This window comes from Neophocaena asiaeorientalis, unplaced genomic scaffold (assembly GCF_003031525.2).
Source record: "Neophocaena asiaeorientalis asiaeorientalis breed wild unplaced genomic scaffold, Neophocaena_asiaeorientalis_V1.1 scaffold134, whole genome shotgun sequence".
NCBI lineage: Eukaryota > Metazoa > Chordata > Mammalia > Artiodactyla > Phocoenidae > Neophocaena > Neophocaena asiaeorientalis.
This window is the reverse complement of record NW_020185339.1, coordinates 23,343,766-23,362,322: the sequence shown is the minus strand read 5'-3', so window position 1 is coordinate 23,362,322 and position 18,557 is coordinate 23,343,766. Positions and strand designations below refer to the sequence as shown.

The 18,557-nt window shown below is 61.1% G+C and overlaps 2 protein-coding genes across 2 annotated transcripts in view; both read left to right on the top strand.

Moving 5' to 3' along the window:
* Positions 1 to 15,190, top strand: part of LRP1 (LDL receptor related protein 1) — an 80,172-nt gene extending 64,982 nt beyond the window's left edge. Inside the window, exons 57-89 of the mRNA XM_024736604.1 lie at positions 58 to 143; positions 317 to 436; positions 869 to 1,056; positions 1,193 to 1,398; positions 1,946 to 2,134; positions 2,717 to 2,865; positions 3,283 to 3,376; positions 3,490 to 3,606; positions 3,832 to 3,951; positions 4,299 to 4,421; positions 4,565 to 4,690; positions 5,062 to 5,178; positions 5,870 to 5,976; positions 6,080 to 6,212; positions 6,840 to 6,959; positions 7,013 to 7,135; positions 7,472 to 7,612; positions 7,695 to 7,829; positions 7,908 to 8,027; positions 9,044 to 9,312; positions 9,785 to 9,963; positions 10,442 to 10,548; positions 10,796 to 10,912; positions 11,375 to 11,551; positions 11,696 to 11,836; positions 11,959 to 12,132; positions 12,378 to 12,539; positions 12,971 to 13,145; positions 13,293 to 13,394; positions 13,548 to 13,612; positions 13,716 to 13,806; positions 13,906 to 14,050; positions 14,216 to 15,190. Coding sequence (XP_024592372.1) covers positions 58 to 143; positions 317 to 436; positions 869 to 1,056; positions 1,193 to 1,398; positions 1,946 to 2,134; positions 2,717 to 2,865; positions 3,283 to 3,376; positions 3,490 to 3,606; positions 3,832 to 3,951; positions 4,299 to 4,421; positions 4,565 to 4,690; positions 5,062 to 5,178; positions 5,870 to 5,976; positions 6,080 to 6,212; positions 6,840 to 6,959; positions 7,013 to 7,135; positions 7,472 to 7,612; positions 7,695 to 7,829; positions 7,908 to 8,027; positions 9,044 to 9,312; positions 9,785 to 9,963; positions 10,442 to 10,548; positions 10,796 to 10,912; positions 11,375 to 11,551; positions 11,696 to 11,836; positions 11,959 to 12,132; positions 12,378 to 12,539; positions 12,971 to 13,145; positions 13,293 to 13,394; positions 13,548 to 13,612; positions 13,716 to 13,806; positions 13,906 to 14,050; positions 14,216 to 14,356 — 4,559 coding nt within the window. The 3' untranslated portion in view covers positions 14,357 to 15,190. The remainder of the gene's footprint in view (positions 1 to 57; positions 144 to 316; positions 437 to 868; positions 1,057 to 1,192; positions 1,399 to 1,945; positions 2,135 to 2,716; positions 2,866 to 3,282; positions 3,377 to 3,489; positions 3,607 to 3,831; positions 3,952 to 4,298; positions 4,422 to 4,564; positions 4,691 to 5,061; positions 5,179 to 5,869; positions 5,977 to 6,079; positions 6,213 to 6,839; positions 6,960 to 7,012; positions 7,136 to 7,471; positions 7,613 to 7,694; positions 7,830 to 7,907; positions 8,028 to 9,043; positions 9,313 to 9,784; positions 9,964 to 10,441; positions 10,549 to 10,795; positions 10,913 to 11,374; positions 11,552 to 11,695; positions 11,837 to 11,958; positions 12,133 to 12,377; positions 12,540 to 12,970; positions 13,146 to 13,292; positions 13,395 to 13,547; positions 13,613 to 13,715; positions 13,807 to 13,905; positions 14,051 to 14,215) is intronic.
* Positions 15,191 to 18,099: 2,909 nt separating this feature from the next.
* The window catches only part of NXPH4 (neurexophilin 4), a 10,268-nt gene continuing 9,810 nt past the window's right edge, over positions 18,100 to 18,557 (top strand). Inside the window, exon 1 of the mRNA XM_024736393.1 lies at positions 18,100 to 18,361. Coding sequence (XP_024592161.1) covers positions 18,100 to 18,361 — 262 coding nt within the window. The remainder of the gene's footprint in view (positions 18,362 to 18,557) is intronic.

The following is an 18,557-nucleotide window of genomic DNA, read 5'->3' as shown; positions in this document are numbered from 1 at the left end:
GGGGTGCTAGAATGCACCCCAGCCAGCAGCAGCTGAGCCGGCCTCCTCTGCCTCCAGACGAGGAGCCGTTTCTGATCTTCGCCAACCGGTACTACCTGCGCAAGCTCAACCTGGATGGCTCCAACTACACGCTGCTTAAGCAGGTGCCAGACCCGCCCTCCTCACCCCACTGCCTCCCCAGACCCACCGCTACGTCCCTCACCCAGTACAACCCCCCGTTCTCCGCACTCGGGCCCGTGGCCATCCCCCCACTGACTTCTCCCGCCGTCCACGTCCTGACTCTTCGGTCACCCCTCTGCTCACCCCCCAAACCAAGGGCCTGAACAACGCTGTCGCCTTGGACTTTGACTACCGAGAGCAGATGATTTACTGGACAGACGTGACAACCCAGGGCAGCATGATCCGAAGGATGCACCTTAATGGGAGCAACGTACAGGTGAGGCCGGGGGCAGAGTCAGCCCATGTCCCTGCCCCGTGGGCCCTCTCCGTTGCAAGGCCATCTCCCCTTCTTCTCACCCACCCCACTGAATTATTCCTTTTCCCCGCTCCACACTGAGTCACCGCAGGACTCTGCTTGTCCTTACTCCTCTCTCCCCTAAGCCCAGCGAGCGAGGTCTAGGAGATTCCTGTCTCTCTTTTCCTAATTAGCAGTAAGTTCCCCTTCTGTCTGACCTCCCTTAAACCTGTGCTCCCAAGGCCCTGTGGGGTTTGTTTGGGTTGTGGTCGCTCTCATCCAGAGACCCCTATCCTCGAGCCTGGGCTGACACCATGCCCGGGGCTGGGCCTTTTCCATCCACTGTGCTCCTAGAGCGGTTGAGAGTCCTGCCCCAACTCACCCAGGGCCCTTCCTCCCTGCCCCTGCCCGCAGGTGCTGCACAGGACGGGCCTCAGCAATCCCGACGGGCTGGCTGTGGATTGGGTCGGCGGCAACCTGTACTGGTGTGACAAAGGCCGGGACACCATCGAAGTGTCCAAGCTCAACGGGGCCTATCGCACGGTGTTGGTCAGCTCTGGCCTCCGTGAGCCCAGGGCTCTGGTGGTGGACGTGCAGAATGGGTACGTGGGCGAGGAGGGTTGGGGGAGCCTCTGAAAGCAGCTGGTACACTCGGGCGTCCAGGCCCAGCCTCCCTGCAGGCTCCTGGTGGGACCAGTTGCTGGATATCTCAGGGCTGACTGCTCACCCACCTGACAGGTACCTGTACTGGACAGACTGGGGGGACCACTCACTGATCGGCCGGATCGGCATGGATGGGTCTGGCCGCAGTGTCATCGTGGACACCAAGATCACGTGGCCCAACGGCCTGACACTGGACTACGTCACCGAGCGCATCTACTGGGCCGACGCCCGTGAGGACTACATTGAGTTTGCCAGCCTGGATGGCTCCAATCGTCACGTCGGTCAGTGTGCCAGTGAGGCTGCCCAGGCACAGCCGAACTAGTGGGGATGGGGGTTCTGAAGCTACGGGGGATCAGGCCTTTGGGGCAAGAGTAGGCTTAAAAGCCAGAGGGCATGGTCTGAGGACACCACCCACCGGGGGTCTGGGGGTTCAAAGCACCCCAGGGTATGCCCCCTGGATCCGCCCAGGCATGAGGCCACCACCAGCTCCCTCGGGAAGGAGAGAGAGAGGCACCTTCCCACGCACAGTTTCAGATGACAGGCCCTGAGGAAGGTGGGAGCAGAAGGGCTGGGGCTGGCGTACCCAGGACGCCCCCACTCCCTCCCAGGGAACCGTAGAGTATATTTGGGCAGGAACCTGTTGTCAGACAGACCAGGAGTTGCGTTTCAGCTCTGCCACTTACCAACTGTGCGGCCAGGGGCTGGAGCTGGGCTAGTGCCCACCTCACGGGGCTGCTGTGGGGTTAAGGGCCCAGTAGGGAAAGCGCCCAGTACTACTCGGTGCTGACCGGCCACCCGGCCTGTCCCCCGGCCCCCTGCCGCCCTCAGTGCTGAGCCAGGACATACCGCACATCTTCGCCCTGACCCTGTTCGAGGACTACGTCTACTGGACCGACTGGGAGACAAAGTCCATCAACAGAGCCCACAAGACCACGGGCACCAACAAGACGCTTCTCATCAGCACACTGCACCGGCCCATGGACCTGCACGTCTTCCATGCCCTGCGCCAGCCTGACGGTAAGCGGCCGAGGACCGAGAGCCGACCCCCGATGAGCCAGGCACGAGGGGCCCCTGAGGTGGGATGGGGCCCCACTGTCTCAGCAGGGCTGCCAGGCCACCCCTTCCCCAGCACTGACCAAGCAGTGCCTGCAGACACCAGGAGATTTGGAGGCCTATAGACAGGCTATGTTCTGGCTCTCAGGAGCTACGGCCCAGCTGGGGTCCAGCCCTAGAACCTTGTAGCAGCGAGGCCCCGAGGCCGTCCAGTAGAGCAGATCTGGGTGGAGACCACCAAGGCCAGACCCCGAAGGCAGGCAGGCCAGAGCACAGGGGAGGCAGCCTGTGGGGTTCGGGTCCAGCCTGATCCTGGGACCTCAGCAGGGTCCTCTCCTATCTCTGGCTTCAGCTCCCTCCTGAAAGAGCAGGGTCTGGACCCATCCCACCTCTGCCCAGGATAGATGGGCCAGGCAGCCTTTGAAAGACCAGAAAACGTGTTACCAGTGAGCACTGCCCTCGCCCCGCCAGAGGCCGGCAGCCCAGGGAGCAGTGGTCCATACACTGGGCCAGTCCGCCACCCTCTAACCACGTTTCCTCCGGCAGTGCCCAACCACCCCTGCAAGGTCAACAATGGCGGCTGCAGCAACCTTTGCCTGCTGTCCCCCGGGGGCGGCCACAAGTGTGCCTGTCCCACCAACTTCTACCTGGGCGGCGACGGGCGCAACTGTGTGTCCAACTGCACAGCCAGCCAGGTGAGGTTCTTCCCCAGACCCCGCTCCCCATGCCTCGTTCCCCGATCTCCCACACCACTACCTGCACTCCTCCTGGGACCCCAGCACCCGCCCTACTATCCTCACACATCTGGTTTTCCCACGCTAACACCCCCGCATTTCTTGCCTACCTCTTGTCTCCCCACAGCAATACTTTTACACCCGTCACCTCACACAAACACCCCACCCCCTAACCCTGACTCCCCCCACCGACCTCCACACAGATGCCCCCTCGCCTGGCCTTCCTGCGCTCACCACACCCCAACCTCCCATCCAGCTCAACCTCCCCCCAAGATACCTGACACCCCTGCTTCTTTGAGACATCCCGGTCCCTCGAAAGAAAACCTCCTGAGTTCCCCAGACCCCCACCAACCCCTCTCGCCCCCACCTGCCCTCCAGTTTGTGTGCAAGAACGACAAGTGCATCCCCTTCTGGTGGAAGTGTGACACGGAGGACGACTGCGGGGACCACTCGGACGAGCCCCCGGACTGTCGTGAGTGCCCGGGCGGGGTGGCAAGAGGGTCCTGCGTCAGGGCCGCCCGACTCCCGAGGCCCCGAGTGGCCCACCCCCCGGCCCTGCTGACGCTGAGCCTCCCCTCCCGGCAGCCGAGTTCAAGTGCCGCCCAGGACAGTTCCAGTGCTCGACGGGCATCTGCACAAACCCTGCCTTCATCTGTGACGGGGACAACGACTGCCAGGACAACAGTGACGAGGCCAACTGCGGTAAAGGGCCACCCTCCCGCCCCGCCTTGTCCTCCCCGGGATTTGGGGGTTTGGTAACTGCGCTCCCAGGGCAAGGAGGCCCAGCCCACAGCGGCCACCTCTCCAGGCTGGACTCCTGCTTCTCCAGCCCTGGGCCTGCGCTCTCCCCCCGAGGCAGTGGGACCCCCGCCCCTCCCGAGTCCTGCACCCACCGTTAGTTACCCTCCCCTCCTGCCACCCCCACAGACATCCACGTCTGCTTGCCCAGTCAGTTCAAGTGCACCAACACCAACCGCTGTATTCCCGGCATCTTCCGTTGCAACGGGCAGGACAACTGCGGAGACGGGGAGGACGAGAGGGACTGCCGTGAGTGCCCCGGGCGGTGGCAAATGGGCACGGAAACACGACTCACATTGAAACCTAGCCCCCACTTCTTCTAGGGGTCATGCTGCTCTCAAGTAATGTTACTAGATGAGCAACATAAATTATATGGGGTGTGACTTGGTTCGCTCGTAAAATCATCATGTACGTCCTAGAGATGTGCGGGCCCAGAAGACAAAATCACCGAAGTTGAAGATAATTTTCCTTCCTCCCAAGAAATTGCTGGCAGGACCAGGACAAGGCCAGGCCTTGGAAGAGGGAGGAGATGGGGATCTTGAACTGTGCGGGGGAGGTGGAATGGGCAGGTCCTCATTCTCTCCCCAACCCCGCAGCCGAGGTGACCTGTGCCCCCAACCAGTTCCAGTGCTCCATCACCAAGCGCTGCATCCCCCGAGTCTGGGTCTGTGACCGGGACAACGACTGTGTGGACGGCAGTGACGAGCCCGCCAACTGCAGTGAGTCTCCTGGAGCCCACCCTCCCTCCACAGTGTCTGCTGCTCCCACCACCCCCCTCGGTGGCCGCTCCCACCCAGACCGCACCCTCCCAGTGCATTCCTGAAAGGAGCCTCCCCCTCATCACTGGGCCACCCCCTTGCAGCCCAGATGACCTGTGGAGTGGATGAATTCCGCTGCAAGGACTCGGGCCGCTGTATCCCGGCGCGCTGGAAGTGTGATGGAGAGGACGACTGCGGGGACGGCTCGGATGAGCCCAAAGAAGAGTGTGGTGAGCTTCCCCAGCCCTGCTCCAGGGAAAGGCACCTGACGGGGAGGGCTGGGGCTGCCTGCCGCCTGGGTCCCCCTCCTGTCTAATTCCCGTCCCCACTCCTGCCAGCACCTCATCGGCACACACCTGGCCACCCTATGGGATCTGTCGATCCCCTCCCCAGAGCAGCTCCATCCTTTCGTGTCCCTCCTGCCCCAGAAGTCCCCGTAGACTCCACATCTCAGAACACGGCCTGGACTCCCACTGCTGACCTTTTTGTCAGGCTGGAATGCCCACTCTCCCGCTCCTGGCCATCCTGACCACACCTTCCGGGGCCCTGACGTCTGCCCCCCACTCTATCCCTGACTGCCCCTCAATCTTGCCTCTTCTAGACGAGCGTACCTGTGAGCCCTACCAGTTCCGCTGCAAGAACAACCGCTGTGTGCCGGGCCGTTGGCAGTGCGATTACGACAATGACTGTGGCGACAACTCCGATGAGGAGAGCTGCAGTATGTCCCCTGCCCCGTCCCACCCGGCCCAGCAGGTGTCCTCCCCCAGGAGACCTCCCCGCTCAGTACCCCTGCCCCACTGCCACCAGGCTGCACTAGAGCAGGTGGCTGCTTCCCAGGGCTGGGGGTCAGGAGCTCCCTCGCGCCTCACCCCACCCCACCCCGCTCCATGTTGTGTATTTGGGTTTGTGCCATTTCACCTCATCTCATGTTTCTCTCCATTTTCACACTGTCCTCTTGGGGTTGCAGAGGTAGGTGTCTCTGATGTGCCCGTGCTCCTACCACATCCCCCTGCTGCTGCCCCAGAGCCCACCTGTCCCCGTGCTGTGCCAGCCCATCCTCCTTTACTGGCCTCTCCCTAAACCCTGGTGCTTGTCTTAGTGGTCTTGCCCCTCCCTTCCCCTCCCCACACACAGTCTGTCCTGAGGGCAGGGCCAGGGACCCGTGCCCTCTCTCATGTGTCTGCCCCAGACGGGTAAGTGTGAGTGCCCTCTGGGCCTGACCGGTCCTATGAGGGCAGCCAGTTGGCTCGCCCGGGATTAGTTGAGCATCTTGGTCATTATGCCAGTCAACTGTGGCCTTCAGGGACTCAGGGATGGGTGATATTGCTCTGCAAGGGCTGGAGATGCTCTCGAGGGCTGAGTCCGTATGCCCACCCTTCTGGGGCCTGTCTCTCCCCTGTCCTTCCCAGCCCCTCGGCCCTGCTCTGAGAGTGAGTTCTCCTGTGCCAATGGCCGATGCATCGCTGGGCGCTGGAAATGTGATGGGGATCATGACTGTGCAGATGGCTCAGACGAGGTGGGCAGGGAGACCAGAAGGAGGGAGGGATGGCCTTAGAAGAGTCAGGGCAGGCCTGCAGGGGTGCCCAGGTCTGACCAGGAGGCTGTTCCTGCGCCCACAGAAAGACTGTACCCCCCGCTGTGACATGGACCAGTTCCAGTGCAAGAGTGGTCACTGCATCCCCCTGCGCTGGCGCTGTGATGCAGACGCTGACTGCATGGACGGCAGTGACGAGGAAGCCTGCGGCACTGGCGGTGAGCCCCTCCAGCTCGGCTCCCCAGCCCTCCCACCCTACCGCCACCCCGCAATAGCACTTAATCAGGAGCCAGTTGGGTTGAAATCCAGCAGAAACCTGTGGGCTGTGTCCACCCAGGCCCCATCCCACAAGTTCCAACACAGCAGTCAGCTGCCCTGAGAAGTAAAGTCCCTGCTCACTTTCCTTTCCTGGGGCAGTGGTCAGGCCGGGTGAGAGAAGGTTGGCGCTTGGAGCAGTGAGGGCAGATATCCTAGCTCTGCGCTGGTGGGCTAAGGACAGGGATTGGAACCTAGGGCTCCTGACTCCCAGCTGAGTGTACCTGCCATTGAACTACAGTAGGCCCCGGAGCCCTGCCACACCACCAGAGAAAGAGGGCTCTCCGGACTCCTCTGGACACTTCCCCAAAAATGCCTCTTCTCCCCTAAATACCAGAGGAGGCAGTTCTGCCCAGCTTACCCGGCTGGTAGAAAATTAGGAAACTCGGGTTCGATCCGGTGGTACCACCGCTTTCCCCGTGTTCCCTCTAGGTCTCTGCCCCTGGAGGGAGGGGTCTGGGCAAGACCCGGCCGCCAGCAGCCTGGGGCTCAGGGCTCATTCTTTACTCTTTGCTCCCCCTGACGCCCAGTGCGGACCTGCCCCCTGGACGAGTTCCAGTGCAACAACACTCTGTGCAAGCCGCTAGCATGGAAGTGCGACGGCGAGGACGACTGCGGGGACAACTCTGACGAGAACCCAGAGGAGTGCGGTGAGGCTCATGGGTGGGGGCTGATTCTGACTTGTCTCCTCTCGCTGCTGCAGCCAGGTTCGTGTGCCCTCCAAACCGGCCCTTCCGTTGCAAGAACGACCGCGTCTGCCTGTGGATCGGGCGCCAGTGCGACGGCACAGACAACTGCGGGGATGGGACTGATGAGGAGGACTGTGGTGAGCAGGGGGCCAGTAAGGGGGAGCCTGGGGCGCCTAGAGTGGGGGTGCTGCAGGCAGTGGGGCTGGGCCAGGTGGGCTCATCATCTGTTGAGCCGATTGACCGGGAGAGGGGCGGATCCACTGCCGGGAGCCTGGAGGCCCTGTCTTGTTGGGAAAGAAGCCCCTGAGGAAGGTGTTGAGGTGGAGACTGAGAATCTGGATGTTTAACCAGCTTCCCCTGAAGCTTGACAGCCAGGCTTGGGACCCCCTCTACCCGTGACTGACTGGGGGTTCCAGTGGGAAGAGGGGGCAGGGTGGTAAATACCCAGGACCTCAAGCCCCGCCCTCCCCCAGAGCCGCCCACAGCCCAGACCCCCCACTGCAAAGACAAGAAGGAGTTTCTGTGCCGGAACCAGCACTGCCTCTCCTCCTCGCTGCGCTGCAACATGTTCGATGACTGCGGGGACGGCTCTGACGAGGAGGGCTGCAGCATCGGTGAGACCCGGCGTGCTGGGGCGGGGTTTGGCCGGGAGGGGCTGAGAGCCGAAGCCCAGGCCTAGACTCTCTGTCTTTGCAGACCCCAAGCTGACCAGCTGCGCCGCCAACGCCAGCATCTGCGGGGATGAGGCACGCTGCGTGCGCACCGAGAAAGCCGCGTACTGTGCCTGCCGCTCTGGCTTCCACACGGTGCCAGGCCAGCCTGGATGCCAGGGTAGGAAGGTGGGGCCCAGCGGGGAGGGCAGAAGCCCCAGGCGCAAGACTTTCCGTGACCCTCCTGTGTAACCCCCAGACATCAACGAATGCCTGCGCTTCGGCACCTGCTCACAGCTCTGCAACAACACCAAGGGCGGCCACCTGTGCAGCTGCGCGCGCAACTTCATGAAGACGCACAACACCTGCAAGGCGGAAGGTGGGAGCCGGGAGAGGACGGAGAGAGGGGGCGGGGCTTACAATGCCAGGATAAGAAACGGGACCTGCAACGCTGTGTTTTCCTCCAAGCACCCTTGCCCAAGCTTGAAATTCCAGACCCTCAGTACAGCTTTCTGCACTCCGTTCTGGCAGCCGTGCAGGGGCCCGAGGTCCTGGGGCTGAGGAAGTTTGGGGGCAGAGCACGCAGGCGGCATCACCACACTTACAGAGCCAAGTGTACCCCACCTGCATATTCCCATTATGCTTTTTTCATGTTTATTGAGGTATAATTGACAAAATTGTAAGATATTTAATGTGTGCAAGGTGATGATTTGATGTACATACGCCTTGTGAAAGGATTCCCCCCGCATCGAGTTAACACATCTATCAGTTCACGTATTTACTTTTTTTTTTTTTTTTTTGGTGAGAACATGTAAGTTCTACACCCACATATGCTTTGACACACACCTGCACCTTCCTCATGCCTGTATACAAACATACCCCACATCCATGTATGCACACCCAGGCGCACACACACACTGCACACACAACCCCACCACACGTGCCCAAGTGCACTCAGATGCCCATGCACATCTGCCCCCCTCCGTGGCCATGCTCACACACCCCCACATGGGTGTGCACCCACAAGCAGATATCAGTGTGGAGCAGGGACCGTGGTGATGCTAGCAGAAGCCACGAGGAGGCAGAAGTCCATGAGGCTGGAGGAGGAGGGTCAGCAGGTCACACTAGATCACCTCAGGAGAGGAGAGGAGGGGCGGGAGGGGAGGGGAGGGGAGTTCCAGGGGCTGAGGCTGGAGTCCTCAAGCTTGGCTCTGGGGCAGGATGACAGAGGCTTCTGACTGGGTCAGATGGTTTGATTAGGAGAAGAGACATTTTTAGTGTGAAAGGCGCTGGGCTGGGTGGGGAGCACGTGACGGCGGCTCCTTCCAGCACCAGGCCCAACAGCCCCAGTCCCACCTTTCACCCCCACCAACATCTGGTCTCTTGTCCCCCCAGGCTCTGAGTATCAGGTCCTGTACATTGCTGATGACAATGAGATCCGAAGCCTGTTCCCCAGTCACCCCCATTCGGCTTATGAGCAGGCCTTCCAGGGTGATGAGAGTGTCCGCATCGATGCCATGGATGTCCATGTCAAGGCTGGCCGCGTCTACTGGACCAATTGGCACACGGGCACCATCTCCTACCGCAGCCTGCCACCTGCTGCACCTCCCACCACTTCCAATCGCCACCGGCGACAGATTGACCGGGGTGTCACCCACCTTAATGTGAGCACCCAGCCTGGGGTGGGACCTACATGGAGGCACGGGCTGGGTGGGAAGACTCCAAAAAGCAGACTGTTCAGAGCAGAGTTTGCAGAGGACAGAGGAAGGGCCAAAGGGTGAGACTGGCATGCAGGGCAGACTCCGGATTACGTCGTGAGGCACGGACAGCAGGTAGACAGAGCAGCACCATCGTCAGTAGGTGTTTCTGCCGCGTGTCAGCCCGAGGCTACAGGGCACAGGGGGCACCTGGCCAGCAGCGTCAGAGCCACGTTCAGTTCCTGATCGTCACAGCCAGCCCACTAACTAACCTATTCCATCTTACTAACCTATTTCGTCTCTTTGGCCTTTACTCTGTTCCTCAATAAATCAAGGTCGTGATATCTAGCAGGGACAGGCTGACCGGGTGTCGGGGGGCTGGACAATGGGCAGGAAGACAAAAGGTGGAAGCCTCTGAAACTGTAACCCCCTCATCCAGATTTCAGGGCTCAAGATGCCAAGGGGCATCGCCATCGACTGGGTTGCCGGGAACGTGTATTGGACTGACTCGGGCCGAGATGTGATTGAAGTGGCACAGATGAAGGGCGAGAACCGCAAGACGCTCATCTCCGGCATGATTGACGAGCCCCATGCCATTGTGGTGGACCCGCTGAGGGGGTGGGCAGGGGTCCTGGGGGGAGGCATCTGGGCTGGGGCTAGGAAGCCCCTGGGTTGGAGGTGGGTGCCCAGCATCCCCCGGCTTGTCCTTCCTCTCCCAGACCAGCCTGAGGTCAGAGTCCTCCGCAGGCCCCTGGGTCTTCCAGGCTGTGCCCAGCCCTGGCCCTCCCTGGGGTCCTGCTGGCCTGCTCAGGTGGGGCCTGACCTCCACTTGGCTGGCTGTCGCTTCTGGGCTTCTCCTCTGCTCCAGGGGGCAGCTCTGCCTCCTTAGACGACTCTGGAGCAGCACACTGTGGTTTTAGAGTATAAGATCTTTAACCTGGTCAGGAAGTTGACTCCCCCCACTTCTCTCTGGAGGAGGTGGACAAGAACACCCTCCTCTCTGTGTACCCAGCAGTCTCTGTGCCCTGTGCCCACCTTGAGTGGCCTCCTGTGGGAGCCCAGGTCCTAGCCACACTCACTCCTTCTCCCTCCCCAGCACCATGTACTGGTCAGACTGGGGGAACCACCCCAAGATTGAAACAGCAGCCATGGATGGGACCCTTCGGGAGACACTGGTACAGGACAACATCCAATGGCCCACAGGTCCGTGCAGAAGTGGGCAGGGGATGTGGGAGGGGTAGGCTCGCTGAGCCTGGGGCCACGCAAAAGTTAGGGGAAGGGGCTTGGACTGGGATGGGACAGATGGGTTGTGGAGGCTTTTCCCAGAAGAGGTGATTGGGAGTGATCATGGGAACAGGGTGGAACTGTCCCAAACACGGAGACAGTCCTGCTTGCTCGCCCAGGCCGGGGCAGGGGGGCTGGGCCGTCACAGTGCTCTCTGGTCCCCCAGGCCTGGCCGTGGATTACCACAATGAACGTCTGTACTGGGCGGATGCCAAGCTGTCAGTCATCGGCAGCATCCGGCTCAACGGCACTGACCCAATCGTGGCTGCTGACAGCAAACGAGGTCAGAGTCCACCAGCAGCCTCGGGCCCTTGTGCTCCCCTCTGAGCCCAAGGCCTCACCTAGCACCTACCCTCCTCCTCAGCCTGGCCCTCAACAATCTTGCAGTGCCTTTCAGGCCCCTCCCAACCAGACACCCCCTGCACCAGTCCTGCAGGCCTGAGGCCCACCCTGACCCTCTGGGCCACTTTTCCATTCATTCATTCTACCAATGAGTATTGAGCTGCATGGAGGCAATATGGGTAATAATAGGAACATAGCCAATGTGAGAAGAGGGAGCAGAAGTTGACCCTGACCCCAGACGTCTAGAGCTGATGGGACCTTTTGCCAGTAGTGGCCACAGCAGGAGGAACAGGTTGAGGAGAGTTTGCTTTGGGATGTTTGAGTTAGAGGTACCTGGGAGCCTTGGGGCCCACTGTCCTGGAGAGTGTGACCAGGGCCTGAGTCCCCTCTGACCCCTCCGCAGGCCTAAGTCACCCCTTCAGCATCGATGTCTTTGAGGATTACATCTATGGCGTCACCTACATCAATAATCGTGTCTTCAAGATCCATAAGTTTGGACATAGCCCATTGATCAACCTGACGGGGGGCCTGAGCCACGCCTCAGATGTGGTCCTGTACCACCAGCACAAGCAGCCTGAAGGTGAGTGGAGACGGAGAGCCCAGGCTGGCGCAGGGAAGGCCAGGGGGTGCCGAGTCTCCAAGCTGCAGCCTCAGGTCCCGGTGGGCAGGGGAGGTTCTGGGTCCACAGGGCTCAGCATCCTCCCACCCCTGCCCTCACCTGCAGTGACCAACCCTTGTGACCGCAAGAAGTGCGAGTGGCTCTGCCTGCTGAGCCCCAGTGGGCCTGTCTGCACCTGTCCCAACGGGAAGCGACTAGACAATGGCACCTGTGTGGCTGTGCCCTCGCCAACGCCCCCGCCGGACGGTATGCTCACGACGCCCCTTTCCGGTCCCCCGTCCCATGCTCCACAGCCCTCCTCCCTACAGCCCCTGAATTCCCCTCACCACCCCCCGGCTCTCCACCCCCCGCCATGATCCTTCCTGCAGCTCCTCGGCCCGGAACCTGTAACCTGCAGTGCTTCAATGGTGGCAGCTGCTTCCTCAATGCACGGAGACAGCCCAAGTGCCGCTGCCAGCCCCGCTACACGGGCGACAAGTGTGAGCTGGACCAGTGCTGGGAGCACTGTCGCAATGGGGGCACCTGTGCTGCCTCCCCCTCCGGTACGGCCTTCAGTTCTCCTGCCGGGACTGCTCCCGGTCCCTGGGCCCCCAGCCCCTCCAGCAAGCCGCCTCCACTCAGACAAATCCCCAGCCCCTGCCCGGCCTTACTTCAGCCCTGCCCCCAACCCCGTGTCGCTTTCCTCTGCCGTCTGCCCTCCGCCCAGGCCCTCCCAGCCCTGTTCCCCTGCAGCAGGGCAGGGCGGCTCAGTGGGCCACAGCCCCGCTCACACATCCTCTCCCGCCAGGCATGCCCACGTGCCGGTGCCCCACAGGCTTCACGGGCCCCAAATGCACCCAGCAGGTGTGTGCGGGGTACTGTGCCAACAACAGCACCTGCACCGTCAACCAGGGCAACCAGCCCCAGTGCCGATGCCTGCCTGGCTTCCTGGGCGACCGCTGCCAGTACCGTGAGTGAGCCGTCCCTGGGCCCTGGGGCAGGGCATGGTGGAGCTGGGGGTCTGAGAGCGTAGGTTGATGTCACAGGTGCGAGTTCTCTGGAGAGAGGCCGTTTGCGGCCCAGCCAGGCCCAAGTTGCCAGTGCTCCCCTGTGGAGGGGTCAGCACACTCCCCACCGAGGTAGTGAGCCCTCTGGCATCAGGATTATTCAAGCAAAAGCAGTGCCCTGTCAGGATGCTCCGGGACATCTTTGTATCCTGGAGCCTGTGACGTGGGGGCAGCCAGGGGCTCAGGAGGAGGCGGGAGTCACCCAAAAGGCCTGGGGGTCCTCTCAGGTGGGCAGCTGCCCCCCACAACCTCTGGGGGACCCTCCTGAGGGTGGCCTCCCCCTGAGGGGAGGGTGGCGTTCGAGGCACCTCCTCTCCCACCCCCCAAACCACAGGGCAGTGCTCTGGCTACTGTGAGAACTTTGGCACGTGCCAGATGGCTGCTGATGGCTCCCGGCAGTGCCGCTGCACCGCCTACTTCGAGGGGCCCAGGTGTGAGGTGAACAAGTGTAGCCGCTGTCTCGACGGGGCCTGCGTGGTCAACAAGCAGAGCGGGGATGTCACCTGCAAGTGAGTGGGGCCCCGCCCCGCAGTCTGCCCTGCCAGACCCTGCCCTGTCCCACCCACGGCCCACTCCTCCCAGCCCCGCCCCGCCCCTTCCCCAGCATCTCAGACGCCTTACGTCAGCCCTGCCCAGCCTCTCACTCCTTCCTGCAGCTGCTCTGACGGCCGGGTGGCCCCCAGCTGTCTGACCTGCGTTGGCCACTGCAGCAATGGCGGTTCCTGCACCATGAACAGCAAAATGATGCCCGAGTGCCAGTGAGTTGGGCCTGCGCCTCACTGAGGCCTAGATTATCCCTCCCTCCCCCAAGTCTGAGCCGGACCAGTAGAATCCTGCGGTCCCTCCCAGTTTCCCCGGCAGCCACGGTTGTGGACGACATGCCCCCTCAGCTCTGCCCCTCCCGTCTGCAGGTGCCCACCCCACATGGCGGGACCCCGGTGTGAGGAGCACGTGGTCGGCCAAGAGCAGCCTGGACGTAGGTGGCAGCGGTTGGGGAGGCAGGGCTGCCGGGACCTGGGACAGAGGGCTTTGTGCCTCCTAGGCCTTTCAGACTGAGCTTCCCACCTCCTCCCCTCTAGATATGGCCTCCATCCTAATCCCTTTGCTCTTGCTGCTGCTGCTGCTTCTGGTAGCGGGAGCGGTGTTCTGGTACAAGCGGCGAGTCCGAGGGTGAGTTATGGGGAGTCTGGAAAATTGTGGCCATGATTTTACCACCCTATAGCCATATCCCCCTAGAATCCCTGCATCCAACCTCCTTCTTCCTCCCAGGGCTAAGGGCTTCCAGCATCAGCGGATGACCAACGGGGCCATGAACGTGGAGATTGGGAACCCCACGTATAAGATGTACGAAGGCGGGGAGCCTGATGATGTAGGGGGCCTGCTGGATGCCGACTTCGCCCTGGACCCTGACAAGGTGGGCTGGGAGGACAGGGGAGGAGGCTTCCAGGACAGGGACAAAGGGCTGTGGGTGGGGTGACCAAGGGTATTGGGCTGGATGATGGAATGGAGGTGGGGATGGGGTACCCGGGCCACAGAGCCCAGCCCCTGAGCCCCACCTGACCGCTCTGTCGCCTTGCAGCCCACCAACTTCACCAACCCCGTGTACGCCACACTCTATATGGGTGGTCATGGCAGCCGCCACTCCTTGGCCAGCACGGATGAGAAGCGAGAACTCCTGGGCCGGGGCCCTGAGGACGAGATAGGGGACCCCTTGGCATAGGGTCCTGCACCATCGGACTTCTGCAGAGAGCCTCCTGCCCCCTGCCAGAGAAGTCCTTCAAGGAGCCCCCATCCTACCCCGCCAACCCCTCCCCAGCCCTGCTGGGATGTATAAATGTAAAAATGAAGGAATTACTTTTTATATGTGAGCGAGCAAGTGGGCACAGTATTATCTCTTCCCATTCTCCTTCCTGCCTGCTCCTCAGCACCCCGCCCAATGCTGCCTTCCGGGAGGGGGCGCAGGAAGGGGGCCCCTGCAACTTACCGGTATAAGGGGGCCCTGCCTCCCACCTTCCCACCAAAAACGCAGCCCCACTGGGAGAGCTGGTGGTGCTGCCTCCCCCTCCCTGTACAAGACAGTTCGTCAAGGCTCTCCCCCCTCATCGCCCCCACCCCTCCCAGCTCCCTGAGGGCTGACTCTGGGATTCTGGGGCGGGTGAGTCCTTTGCTGCCCTTGTCTGGAAGACTTGGCTCCGGCTGAGGTAGGAAGGAAAGGATGGAGTTTTTTTAGTTCTTCTTGGGGGAGGCCATCCCATGCCCCAGCCCCTACTCTAGGGGCACCTCTGAGATGGCCACACTCAGTATCCCTACCAGACAGGCCCTCCCCCTCTCCAGTGCCCCCACTGTGGCTCCCAGGGCTGGAGACTTTCTTTGGTAAACACTCCCCCAGGCTCCCCTCCCCTGGGGATGAGGAGGAAGTGGGGCACACCAAGGAAGGGCAAGCGGGCAGCCCCGTTTTGGGGATATGAACGTTTTAATAATTTTTGCTGAATTCCTTTACAACTAAATAACACAGATATTGTTATAAATAAAACTGTAAAAAAAAAGAAAAAGAAAAAAAAAAAGCCGTTTGTGTCTACCTGAGTGTGAGACTCTGGGAGCTGGCCTGTGCTTTCATGCTCCAGCCACCAGAGGGAGCCATGCTCTGTGCTGGAGGGAGGCTTGAGCATCGGGTCTTCAGTGCCCTTCTGGAGTTCCATCCCCCTTCATTGGGCTGTAGCAGGGAAGTGGGTGGCACTGGACTTGACCAGAAAGACCTGCTTCTCCTGGCTGTGTGAACTTGAACCAGTGTCTTCACCACTCTGGATCATGTGTTCTGTCTGGCTCTAGGACGCTAACTCCAAGATCTGTTTCTCTGTATTGTCACTTTTATGGGACAACACTGCCACCCCTACCCAAAATTATCTCCCACAGTGAGAAATCCCACAATAAGAAATGAACACACTGGGGTTGTGAACGGCTTTCTAATCCTTCAGGGTGGTCCCATACAGTTCTCTCTAAGTTTGCTCTTGAAGCACTGACATCTCACACTTCATGGAGGGTAATTAATCAGATGCCAAGAGTCAGAACCCTGGATTCAGGAGGGGGGCCCCTGAAGCTAAAGCTGGGAAGACCAGTTTTCCAGGCCCCACGGTCCACCAACAGACACATCTCACATCCCAGGGGTTGACAGGAAAGGACTGCTACAACCAAAGGGGGTACCAGGTCTACTTCAGCCCCTGGTCAGAGAGGGGAACCTCTTGCAGAAGGTCACGCCGCTTTACATGGTCCAAGATTGAGAAAGGGTTAGAGCTCCGCTCTCCCCACAGTAGCAAATATGCTCAGAGATGGCAGCTTTAAACGTCTGAAGGGCCCTTGCCAAGCCCAAGGGGGGAGTGCTGCCTTTCATTCCCCCTGCCTCCCTGGTTTAACCTTCTCAGTCTATTCCTCCTTTCCTGAGGAAGCTATGGGTCCAAGCACCTCTAGAAACAGGAGCCCTCCCCTTCCCTCTTAGGCCTGAGATGCCATCTCCAGCCTCAGCTTCCAAGCCAGTTCTGCTATCCTCCACTGCCTCCCGGGCTCCCTAGGGCCCCAGGGCAGAGCGATCCTGCTGGAGAAAGGGGGCGTCCTTGTTGATCGCTTAGAGGGAGGCTTGTGTCCTCATCTGTCCACCAGGTGGCGTACGCACTCCTGCAGCGCAGCTCATCCTCGAGCCCAGCACAGCCCCCTCCCCAGTACACTAATTATGCACCTCCAGGCGGACCCCAGCCCAGCCTCTCACTTCCTTCCCTTGGGCTATTCTGCCACACCCCCTCTACCCTCCTCCAGCCGGCTCCTCTCCCTCCCCCAGCGCCTGCCTACTACCCACCACCACCAGCCCCACCCCCTCACTCCCTCCTTCTGCCAGCCGCGCATCTGGCGCCCCCGGGGAGCCACTGATTCTCTGCCTGTCGCCTCAAGATCCTGGGCAGAACGAGAGGGGCCCCCAGCTGCGGCTTGGAACACACACCCTCCAGTCAGCATCCTCCCTCTGCCCGCCAGGATGGCCAGGAGAGGGTCTACCAGGAGGCAGTCCTCAAAAACTCCTCACCTGCCAAGGATGGCAGAGAGACCTAAGACAGAGATGGAGAAGAGACAGGGGCAGAACCAGAGGCAGAGGCTGATACAGACGGAATGAGAGACAGAGACACAGAGATGGAGACAGGGAGTGGGGTGTGTGTGTGTGTGTAGCTGGAGACAGAAAGCAGTGACCCGAGACTAGGGAAAGGAGGAGAGATGGGGTGGGTAGGACTCCAGAAAACCAGGACTCTAGTGAAGAGCTTCTGTCCTGGGTGCCCTGAGCCTGAGTGTGCCTACTTCCCCCACTGCCCACTACCATTTCAGCAGCCCCTGTGCTTGGCCAGGTGCAGGATTCTGGATGGAGCCTCTTGGCCTTGGGCCTTCTACCCCTTCCCGCCTCCCTCTCTGCCCCCCCTGCACCCAGGTTCCTGCCTCCTGGCTTCTGTCTGTCTGGGTGTCTCTGTGTCTGCCTCATCTTCTCAGCATTCCTAATCCTTGTTTTGTGTCTGTCACATCCCTATATCTGTCTTTGTGTGTTCCTGGGCTTGTCTTTCGGACTGCCAGTGCCGGCGTACACCTGAGTGCGTGTCCATCTACATATGTGGATATTTGCCTCTCTGCCAAGGCAAGGAAGGTGGGGTCGGTCGTCTGCTCTGAGTACCTGGCTGGGTATGCTTGTCTCTTGGTGAAAGTGTGCATTTGTCTCTCTGTCTCTGTGTGCTTCTGTGTGTGTGTAAACCGAGTGTGTCCATCTGTGTGGATCAGCGCCTCGAGGTGTGTACCTGTCTGTGTGTGTGTGCTGCTCTCTGTGTGAATGTGTTTCTCTCTGCCTGTATGTTCACCTCTACAGTGTGGCCTGCCCCTGTGATGTACCTGCGTGCATGCCTGGAGGCATGTGCTGGTGTCTCTGGGTATGTGTCTGTCTCTCTGTCTGTCTTTGCTTGTCCCTATCTCTTGCTGTCAAGGTGTCGGTCATACCACAATCTCAGCCACAGCCTCGGTGCATAGCAACAGCTGACAGGTGAAGACTCCTTGGGCAGGAGAGAGAGAGAGAGACTAGTGGGAGGAGGGAGGGATGAAGAAACAGCCAAGAGGATAGGGACAGAGACAGGGCCAGGCTGGAGACAGAGACAAGGACAGAGACAGAGGCGGAAGGGGAGAAGGATCTAGAGGAGCTGATGGTGAAATATGGGACACTGGGAGAAAAGGGATGGAGGCTGCACCAAGAGGCCGGACAGGCGGCGCGGCTCCTGCCCAACCCCCACGCGGGGATGCTCTGGGACGTGTGGAGGGGTCGGCGGTGGGGGGCGAGGGGCAAAGGTGAACGGCGGATCTAGCGGAGGGGTCTTGAGACCGCAGAGGTGCCTTGAAGGCGGGGGTTGGGGGGGCGGCGGGCGTCGTTTGTCAGCCCTATTGAAAGACGTGATGGGGTTTCCTTCCGTGATCAATGATTCTCATCTCCGGGCCGAATCAGCCGCGGGGCGCTCATCCATCCCCGTCAGAGCCGCGCAGCGGCAGGCGCCCGGGGCCCCGCCCGCCCTCACCTCGGCCCCTGCCCTGCCTCTGCCCTGGGACCCTCCAGGGCCCGGAGCATCGAAGGGGCCCGGAGCTCCGAAGGACCCTGTTCTTGCTGGGCCGCTGAGCCTCCCCAGGCCCCTGCTCCACCATGCCCCGCTTCAGGAACAAGGTCCCGGAGCCTCGAGCCCCACTCCCGGCCCTATTCCTCAGCGGTGCACAGACCCAGCCTCTCGGGTACAGGGTGCCCGAACCCCTCAGCTCTCTCCCCTTCGCACCTGGGCCGGGGGCGTGTCTGGGGCGTGTCTGGGTGAAAGTCACCTTCGGTGCCCCCAGCTGGGCGGGGGGGGGCGCGCGGGGCGGGGCCG